This window comes from Muscardinus avellanarius, assembly GCF_963383645.1.
Source record: "Muscardinus avellanarius genome assembly, chromosome: 18".
In the NCBI taxonomy this organism is placed as follows: Eukaryota; Metazoa; Chordata; class Mammalia; order Rodentia; family Gliridae; genus Muscardinus; species Muscardinus avellanarius.
The window spans coordinates 24938053-24948944 of NC_137804.1; the positions used below are offsets into that span (position 1 = coordinate 24938053).

Here is a 10892-nt window from a genome sequence, read left to right on the forward strand (position 1 = left end):
CTTCATGAGTTTCCCATTTAAAAATTACTTCTAAGCCAGGCGTGGTGGCGCACACTTATAATCCCCGCGCTTGGGAGGCTGATCCTTGGGAGGATCGCACAGGTTTGAAGCCAGCCTCAGCTACTTAGTGAGGCTCTCAGCAACTTAGTGAGACCCTGTTTCCAAACCAAAATATAAAATAGGTCTGGGAGTACAGCCCAGAGGTAGAAAACCCCTGAGTTCCACCAAAAAAATAAAATAAAATAAAAACTACTTCTACATGTGCCATCACATTAAAAAATAATATTTTCTCATTACTTTCCTAAGACTCCACCGCACAATAGCAAACTGCAAAACACTGTCTTGTCTAGATGGTTCCCTCTTCACCTACAAACACCTTCCTGCTAAACGTTGGTTTTCTTTGGTACCTTCCAGTGTCTGGCACAATAACTGATGCTCAGTATAAACCTATCTGTTCAAACCCAAACTTTAGTTCATTCCTAAAACACTTTGATTGCATGGCTGAATGTTCTTTTACTAATAAGGCAGAATGATGAAAGAAAGGGAAAAACTATAAACCAAATTAGCCGGGTGTGGTGGCACAAGCCTGTAATCCCAGCATTTTGGAGGCTGAGACAGGAGAACCTCCGTTTGTGGACAGCCTCAGCTACTTAGTGAGGCCCTCTGCAACTCAGTGAGACCTTGTTTCAAAATAAAGAATAAAAAATAGGGCAGGGGGTGTAGATCGGAGGTTGAATGCTCCTGGGTTCCATCCCCAGACCCGCAAAAAAAAAAAAAAAAAAAAAAAAAAAAAGGATAAAATACAGGGTTGGGTGTGTAGCTCAGAGGTAGGAAGAATGCCCCTGGGTTTCATCCCTAATACCGCAAAAAAACCAAAGTAAAATAAATTTAAAATAAACCAGCCGGGCGTAGTGGCACATGCTTGTAATCCCAGGATTTGAGAGGCTGAGACTGGAGGATCACAGTTCATGGACAGCCTCAGCTACTTAGTGAGGCCCTCCAAAACTTAATGAGACCCTGTCTCAAAAGGAAAAAATAGGGCAGGGCTATAGCTTGGAGGTTGAATGCCCCTGGGTTCCATCCCCAAACCTACAATATCAATCAATCAATCAATCAATCAACCAAGTCTATTCTTCTAAATTTTTTTTCTTTTTTTTCTTGTGGTACTAGGATTGAACCCAGAGCCTCATACAAGCTAGGCAAGTGCTCTACTACTAAACTACAATTCCAGCCAAAAGATAAGTTTTTCTAAATAATAAATTCCATTCAAATTTTTAACTTGTCATCTAAATTCACAGCTAAATACTCAATATTGGCCTCTCTCACTTTGGGGTAGAATGCTCTTATTGGCATAAAGAACATTCAGCCATGTGATCAAAGTGTTTTAGGAATTAACTAAAGTTTGAGTTTGAAATGTGTACTGCCTACTTTCCTAAATAAACCTCTACTGTCTCTGAAAATAAATAATATCTATTCTTAGTTATCTCAAAATGGTCTTACTGGATCTATTCTTTTTTTTTTCTTTTTCTTTTTCTTTTCAGTAGGGATGGAACCTAGGACCTCAAGCATCCGAGACTTGTGCTCTACCACTGATATGTGCACATATCTGTCACAGCCCTTATTGACCAATTCTTTTTTTCTTTTTTTTTTTTTTTTTTTTTTTTTGCAGTACTGGGGAATGGAACCCAGAGGCATTCTACCTTGAGTTACACCCCAGTCCTATTTTTTAGTCTTAAAATTTTTTGAAACAGGCTCTCACTGAGTTGCAAGAGCCTCACTAAATAAATAGCTGAGGCTGTCAGCGAATGGTGACCCTCCAGTCTCAGCCTCCCAAATACTGGGATTACATGATTGTATGCATGTGCTACCTTGCCCTGGCCCTTATTGACCAATTCCTTAATGATCTCTCTCTCTCTCTTTTTTTTTTTTTTTTTTTGTGGTACTGGGGATGGAACCCAGGAGCATTCTACCTCCAAGCGACACCCCAGCCCTATTTTTTATCCTTTATTTTGAAACAGGGTCTCACTGAGTTGCAAAGGGCCTAAGTAGCTGAGGCTGTCCGTGAACCCCGATCCTCCAGTCTCAGCCTCCCGAATGCTGGGGTTACAAGCGTGCGCCACCACGCCCGGCTCTTAGTGATCTCTTGCTCATCTCAAAATAACCTCTACTGTGCATGTAACCACTATTTAAAAATAAAAAATCTGAGTCACCTTTGCATGTTGAATCAAAGGAAGTATATTTGTAAAGTACGTACTGTGAACAAAACTATTATCTGATTAGGTTAGATCTAACTGCTGCCCAGGGACATAAAAGCAAAAAAGTAAAAACTGGTTAAGTTAAACCACGAGTTAACTGATGTCTGAATTGAATACTTGTTAAGATGAACTCTATAAATAACTCATTTAAAAGGATTACATATAATAATCTATGGAATCTTCGAAGTACCCAAACTTTAGATTTCAGGGAGATGATTTTCTATTCCACAGGTATATGAGCATCTGGTGTTATGCAGAAAAATTAACATAATTTTTCAGTTCTCATCCTACACAGAGTAGGTTATAGGTATTATGCAAGCACACAGCACTTGGGCAATCTCTTCTTCCTTTACTTAAGATAATTTATATAATAATTCCTTAATTCAGTAGGTGCTGAAGTATTCCTTTCTCTCTTTTGAGGCTCAAGTTTCTTTTCATTTCAAAACACTACTCTTGAAGACTTAAATTCTTTTCAAAAATACTTAATCATTTCACTGAGAAAGTGGGGGCAAAAAGTCAAAAGATGAAACCTGAGATACTCCTTACATAACATGCTTTAAGTTGGAATTGATTAAGTAGTTCAACTAAAAACTTAGGCTAAGGCATAAAGATGAGCTCTTTGATATTCTCTCTACATGTAAGAGTTTTTAAGGCCAGGTGTGGTGGTGCACGCTTGTAACCTCAGTGCTTGAGGCTGACAGGTTCAAGGCCAGCCTCAGCTGTTTAGTAAGGCACTCCGCAACTTAGTGAGACCCTATTTCAAAATAAAGAATTAAAAATAGGGCTGAGGGTGTAACTTGATAGTTGAATGCCATGGGTTTAATCCCTAGTACCAAAAAAAAGTGTTTTTAAAAAGTAAAAGAGTTTTACTCTTTTGATACCTTAGAATAATGTATGTACACAGGTATAGCTGTAATGTGCCAGCAAAAACATGCTAAAATGGTTACACTTAAAATGAAAAGTGCAAGCCAGGCGTGGTGGCGCACGCTTGTAATCCCCATGCTTGGGAGGCGGAGACAGGAGGATCACGCAGGTTCGAAGTCAGCAGCGCTGGCTTAAGAGACCGTTTCCAAATAAAATATAAAAATAGGTCTGGGAGTGTAGCCCGGAAGTAAAGGGCTTCTCGGAACCCCAGTACCACCAAAAAAGAAAGAAGGAAGGAAGGAAGGAAGGAAGGAAAGAAAGAAAGAAAGAAAGAAAGAAACTAGAATTGGTAGTATTTATTTAATTTCAGAAAATAAGTTAGTTCCCTAACACTAACTTTTAAATATCAGCCTAAAAATAGGCATTACACATTTAATAAGTGTTGCAGGGAACATAAAAATGGATTTTTCAAAAGTAAGAGGATCCCCACGTGGTGGTGGTACAGGCTTGTAATCCCAGTATGAGGCTGACAGGAGGCTCACAGGTTCAAGGTCAGCCTCAGCTACTTAGTGAGGCCCTCTGCAATTTTGTGAGAACTTGTTTCAAAATAAAAATTAAAAACCGGGGCTAGGGATGTATCTTGGAAGTAGACTGCCCTGGGTTCAATCCCCGGTAACACAAAAAAATATAAAAAGTAATAGGTATCTGTTCATCCAACTTATAAATAAAACTGAAAATGTAAAGATACAGCCTAAAGTGTCTTTGGTTATTGCAAATTTTTCCTCCAGAGGTAAATATGTATCAGGTCTTTCAAAAACATTAGGTTTACACACGCAATTTTATCCCTACTAGAAAGGCCCCCATCTGAACTCAACTAAAAGCTAGGTGTTAACTACACTTCACGCTGGGACACTTGAGCCCCAGGATAATTGGCCAGATTCCCCGCATTGCTTTGGGAACTCCTGCTTGCCTAATCAAGCAATGAACACTGCAGATCCACCTTTCTATAAAGACTGAAAGTAAGACGCCAAGTTTCACTATCTAGTTTTCCAAAATGAATTACGGTCTGGGATTTCACTGGGAATGACCATGCTATCAAGATGCCATCGCCCTCCTGCGGCATTTAATTACAATACCCTCTCTATTTTCCATTCAAGCACTTCAGTTAAATTTACACTAGAATAAGGCACACAAAAAGTTGGTTCCAAGGCCTTGCTGAAAGTATCTTCTAGGCACAGCCCCTGAGATCCTGCATACATAGGGCTCTTAGAGTGGGCGAGGGGGAACCAAGAGGAGATTGTTAGACAATGTGGTGACGTTACCTTGCCCGTCTTGTGATCAAACCAGACAAGAGCATGGTTCCTTGACAGCACTTTGCAATCAAAGGTGGCATTATTCTGGGCTGGTCGACAGCGTGCCACTGAGCGACCGATTTTGATTGGCTCGTCCAGGTAGACATGTCGCTCCTGAAACGGGTGCGAGTTCGGGCGGCAAGTGAAGATGGCCAAGGCTGACGGCATCGAGAACGGACTGGGGGTGCCTCTGCTACCGCGACAATGAGGAGTTCCTCCAGATCCGGAATGCTCTTCACCAGCCTAGACCCCTATCTCCTCCTCAAATTTTAAATTAAAACAAACTGCACATTGTCCAAGCATCACCAGTGAACATCAACAACTCGTCGCTTGGCTGGGAAGACAAGCCAGCGCAAGTCCCATCCCCTCCTTTAAAACACAGCGGTGCCCAGATCACAAAAAGTCCCCAACTGGCAGCTTTCAGTTCATCTTCCCTGGGAAGAAAAGGCTCAAACATCGGGCAGCTTCGGCCAAGAAAACTCCTGGAAGACAGTTTGGGGATTGGAGGTATCCAAGCGGATGAGTCACACACCAATTCTTGTGTTTTGTTTGGGATCGCGGCCGCTGCTCCCCTTCGGTGGCGGAAACGTCGCGGCACTGCAGCATCAAGGAAGGGTCGACGGGGGCGGCCGGGAAGGTCCTTGGGAGCGCAGGAGGGTGCGCCTCCGGCAGCCGCCGCGGGGCCTCGGGTCCGGGGGTCTAGAGGGCCGGCGGGGCGGTCTGCATGGCCCCGGCTGCGCGGAGGCCGCCCGGGGGCGGGCAGGGGTCCGCGGCCAGGCGCGAGCCGCGGCGACGGTCCTCCGCAGGGGCGTGGGGCCCGCGGGGGCTCGGGCCGCAGCTGGGTCGCGGCTCCCGGCACCTGGCGGCCGTCCCCGCGAGCAGGGCGGAGACCCGGCTCCCAGGCCGGGGCGGGCGGGCGGGCGGGAAGTTGGCGGTGCGCGCCGGCTCCGCGCCGCGCCGCTAGCACATGGGCCGCCCGCCCTCAGGGCCGCCCGGGAGGGTCGCAGCCCAGGCCGGCGGCGCGGCTCCCGGGGCCGCGGCGCGGGGGGAGGGAGGCCGGCCCGGAGGTGGAGGCGAGGCCTGGAGGCCCCGGGCCGCGTCCGCCGCAGCCGCCGCCACCCGCGGCCGGCGGGGCGAGCTCAGGCCGTGCCCGGCGAGCCAGGAAACTTTCCGACCTGGTGGGGAAAACATCCAAACAAACGGCCGTCAGAGCCGGTGCCGCCCGCCCGGCCCCGCCGCCCGCCAGCCCCCGCCAGCCCGCCGCCGCCGCGACCTCGGCCGACCTCTCCGCAGGCAGGCGCTGCGGCTGTGGAGCAGCGCGCCGCGATGGTCCTGCCTCCCCGCCGCCGCCGCCGCCGCCGCCTCAGCCTACCTTGCCAGCGCCGGCCGCCATAGTGACTCTGACTGAAACCTACCCGGTGCACCGCCGCGGGAACGCGCACCCTTTCCCAGGGCCCTCCTACCCCCTCTCCCGCGCCGTAGTCCGGGACGTCACGTGACCGACGCTACGGACGCCATGGTTTTTGAGGGCAGAAAAGAGGGCAAGCTGGTTTTTAACCAGCCGCTGGGCGCCATCTTAGTTAAGGGCTGGAAACTTCAAACCTCGGGATCACTTCGGCGGCCATTTTTGTTAAGGGCAAGGAAGAATTTAAGTGGTTGAAAGTTTTATAAACAAATCGTTCAACCTTCTACTTTACCTCAGTAGTATAAGGTACCAATTTTTACCAGATGTTATTCATTGTCCTTCTCACTGGAAAGATTAAGCAACAAAGAGGACAGGTCCATTTAAAGAAGATGTTCAGTAACCGCCATCTTAATTGTGGGCAACACAGTCGCCCTTAGCTGTCCTAGGTGTGAACAACCTAACTCCACAAGTCTCAGGATCTTGAGGACTCTCCTCTCCCTGCTAAACTTTTGCTGTGCTTGGTACTCCAAAAAGCCCCTATCTTAGTTCTTTTATTACATTTCTAATAATCATCCTCACTAGACAATATGTTCTCCAGGGGTCCTACGCGGATAAACTTTGGAAAGTTTATCAAGTTGTTTCCAAAGAGAGGTCAAACAATTTCCAATTTGGAAAAAAGATATTGCCCCATTCACAATCCTAAATTAAATAAGGAATAATCGGTCTAAAGAAAGACTTGGCCAAAGCTAAATGAAAACTTCAAGAAAAAATAGGAGATAATCATTTAGAATCAATGTTTACTTTATTCTTCAGATTCCTGTGACAACAGGCTCTACCACTGTTGAACTTTGGGTAACTTTTTAAAGACTTTTTCTTGTCTATAACATAAAAAGAATAATACTTAACTTATTTGTTGTAGCGCGACTTCAAGGTGTTAACCATGGTGTTCAACAAAGGGTAGTTATGATTCATTAGACTACTTATTTTTAGGGGTTCAGGCTTGTTCTAGGTTTTGTGCTGGGCCCTGGGGCATAGATAAACAAGACTCCATCCCTGCCCCCAGAGTATGGTACGCGTTATGCCTTGGTGGAGTGGGGGGAAGGGTGACAAACACAGGTACTGATAATTCCAGATGATGTAATCAGAGCTTAGAGGCATGCTCTGAGTGCTAATGGGAACAGGGACACCCTCTGGGAAAGGTAACCAAACTGAAGGAAGGAAGGTAGGAGAACAATAAAGATGATATGTGTTAAATGGTTTCATAAGTTTCCAGGAAGAGGGATAGCAAGGGAAGAAATGAAGCTGTTCAAAGCAGTGCATCAGTGTGCTTGGCACAGTGGCTAGGTAAATATTTGATGCATGAATGAAAAAAATTACATACAGTTACTCATTATTAGAGGATAAAGTAGGAGTGGCACAGGTGAGTCTGAAAAGAACAAGCATTATATTATGAGATCTGGATTAATAGTGCATAAGGAAAAAGGAAGGTGTGGGAGGAGTCATAACTGTGGTTTCAGTAGCTGAAAAACATGTATGCCATGCAACAGACTTCAGAACATTTCCATCTTCCTCCTAGAAGTTCAGAGTGGAGTAATGAAATACATAGCTTCAAAATCAAGCCAGGTGTGCTGGTGCATGCCTGTAACCCCTGGACTTGAGAGCCTGAGACTGGAAGATCACAGGTTCGAGGGCACCCTGAGCAAGTAGTGAGACACTCAACAATCTAGTGAAATCCTGTTTGGGGTTTTTTGTTTGTTTGTTTTTGTGGGTCTAGGAATGGAACCCAGGGGCATTCGACTTTTGAGCTACACCCCTGCCCTAATTTTTATTCTTTATTTTGAAACAGGAGGGTCTCACTAAGTTGTGGAGGGCCTTTCTAAGTAGCTGAGGCTGTCCACAAACCGTGAGCTCTGGTCTCAGCCTCCTGAATGCTGGGATTACAAGCCTGCGCCACCACACCCGGTTGAAATCCTGGGGGTATTTTTTGTGGGTTTTTTTTTTTTTTTTTTGTGGTACTGGGGTTCCTGGAAGCCCTTCTACCTCCGGCTATACTCCCAGACCTATTTTTACATTTTTATTTGGAAACAGGGTCTCCTAAGCCAGCGCGCGAGGCTGGCTTCGAACCTGCGCGATCCTCCCTCCTGTCTCTGCCTCCCAAGCGCGGGGATTACAAGCGTGCGCCACCACGCCCGGCCTTGAAATCCTGTTTTAAAATAAAAAATAAAGCCAGGTTTGGTGGCGTATGCTAGTAATCCAAGCATTTGGGAGGCTGAGACAAGTGGACCATGGTTCACAGACAGCCTCAGCTACTTAGGCCCTTTGCAACTCAGTGAGACCCTGTTTTAAAATAAAGAATAAAAACTTGGGCTGGAAGTATAGCTCTGAGGTAGAATGTTCCTGAGTTCCATCCCCAGTGCTGAAAAAAAGAAAGAAAGAAAGAAAGAAAGAAAGAAAGAAAGAAAGAAAGAAAGAAAGCAAGCCATGTCTTGTGGTACACACTTGTAATCCCAGTACTTGGGAGGCTGATACAGGAAGATTACAGGTTCATGGCCAGCCTCAGCTACTTAGTGATGTCATCTGCAACTTAGTGAGACCTTTCGTTCTTTCCTTCTTTTTTTTTTTCAGGTCTGGGGATGGAACCCAGGGGCATTCGACCTCTGAGCTACAACTCCTGCCCTATAATAATAAATGAAGTGAAAATAAAGAATAAAAAATAGGGCAGGGCATGTAGCTCTTAGGTCGAATGCCCTTGGGTTCCACCCCCAGACATGCAAAAAAAAAAAAAAAAATGTTGCGGGGTGTGGTGGCCCATGCTTGTAATCCAGGCATTTGGGAGGCTGATACAGGAGGATCGCGGCTCGCTGGCAGCCTCAGCTACATAGCAAGATCCTTCACAACTCAGTGAGACCCAGTTTCAAAAAATAAAAATACTAAAAAAATAGGACTGGGGATGTAGCTTGGAGGTGCAATGCCCTTTGGGTTCCATCCCCAGTATAGGGAAAAAAAAAAAGAATGTCTTTGGGTTCAATCCCCAGGACCACACAAAAAAAGAATATTTACCATTTTCTAGGCATCATGGTTGACATTTTGTACTGCATAATTTCATTTATTTATTTATAGTACTGGGGATTGAACTCTTTTTTTTTTTTTTTTTTTTTTTTTTTTTTTTGGTGCTACTGCGGGTGGAACCCAGGGGCTTTTCTACCTCCGGGCTATTGTTCCAGACCTATTTTATACTTTATTTGGAAACAGGGTCTCACTAAATTGCTGAGAGCCTCACTAAGTAGCTGAGGCTGACTTTGAACCTGTGCCATCCTCCTGTCTCAGCCTCCCAAGCATGGGGATTACAAGCGTGCACCATCACGCCTGGCCTGGGGATTGAGCTCTAGCTCCAAGCTACACCCTAGCCCTTTTAATTGTGTGTGTGTGTGTGTGTGTGTGTGTGTGTGTGTGTGTGTGTGTTTGTGTGTGTTTGACACTGAGGATTGAATCCAGGGGCATTCTACTTCTGAGCTACACCCCCAAACCTATTTTTTTACTTTTATTTAGAAACAGGGTCTCACTAGGCTGATAAAGAGTCTCACTTCTACTTATTGAGGCGGCTGTCCTTGAACCTGCCATCTTCCTGTCTCAACCTCTGAAGTAACTTTTTTTTTTTTTTGCAGTACGGGGGATGGAACCCAGGGGCATTCTACCTCTGAGCTATACCCTCAATCCTATTTTATTTTTATTCTTAATTTTTAAAATAAAGAATAAAATACCCCAGCCCTATTTTTAGTCTATTTACTTATTTATTTATATTTTATTTATATATATATATTTTTGCAGGACTGAGGATAGAACCCAGGGGCATTCTACCTCTGAGCTACACCGCCTACCCTATTTTTTATTCTTTATTTTTAAACAGGTTCTCACTATGTTGCGAAGGTCCTCACTAAGTAGCTGAGGCAATCTGCGAACTGTGATCCTCTAGTCTCAGCCTCCTGAATGCTGGGATTACAAGCGTGTGCCACCACACCCAGCTAATCTTTTGTTTGTTTGTTTGTTTGTTTGTTTGTTTGTTTGTTTGTTTTGCAGTACTGCGGATGAAACCTAGGGGCATTCTACTTCCGAGGTACACTACCAACCCGATTTTTTATTCTATATTTTGAAACTGGGTGTCACTTGCAAAGGGCCTCACTAAGTACCTGAGGTTGTCCGTGAACCATGATCCTCCAGTCTCAGCCTCCCAAATGCTGGGATTACAAGTGTGAACCACCACTCCTGGCTTTATTTATTTATTTATTTATTTATTTATTTATTTAATTTATTTATTTCTCTGTGTGTGTGGTGCTGGGGATGAAATCCAGAGGCTTTCTACCTCTGGAGTACACTCCCAGACCTATTTTGTATTTTATTTGGAAACAGGGTCTCACTAAGTTGCTGAGAGCCTCACTAAGTAGCTGAGGCTGGCTTCGAACCTGCACAATTCTCCTGCCTCACCCTTCCAAGAGCGGGGACTAAAAGTGTGTGCCACCACACCCGGCAGTCTTTTTATTTTTTAATCAGGCTCTCACTGAGTTGCAGAGGGCCTCTGAGCTATACCCTCAATCCTATTTTTATTTTTATTCTTTATTTTTAAAATAAAAAATAAAATACCCCAGTCGTATGTTTTAGTCTACTTATTTATTTATTCATTTATTTATTTATTTTTGCAGGACTGAGGATGGAACCCAGGGGCATTCTACCTCTGAGCTACACGTGAGTTACAAGTACCTCACTAAGTAGCTGAGGCTGGCTGCAAACTTGCGATCCTCCTGACTCAGCCTCCCAGGTACTGGGATTACAAGACTGCACCACCACACCTGGCTCAGAAAGTAGTAAATATTCTGAGAATGTTAATTGTTATTCTTTTTTCTAATAGGACAGATTCTCCCAACCTTCCACACAGAGTAAAAGCAAGTTGTTTCACACTAATTTGTAAATGGACAAACTTGGTCATCAATATGAAAACGAAAAATGTCTCCTTGTATTCAG

General features: G+C 44.8%; 1 protein-coding gene across 23 annotated transcripts in view; it reads right to left on the minus strand.

Annotated features, from left to right (window-relative positions):
- SLMAP (sarcolemma associated protein) overlaps nucleotides 1–4639 on the minus strand; it is a gene marked incomplete at both ends in the record, with an annotated part of 160510 nt that extends 155871 nt beyond the window's left edge. For all 23 annotated transcript variants that reach the window (XM_080715176.1, XM_080715171.1, XM_080715173.1 and 20 more), the window contains one exon: nucleotides 4442–4639. In XM_080715176.1, coding sequence (XP_080571302.1) covers nucleotides 4442–4639 — 198 coding nt within the window. The remainder of the gene's footprint in view (nucleotides 1–4441) is intronic.
- Between the last annotated feature and the right edge of the window lie 6253 nt (nucleotides 4640–10892).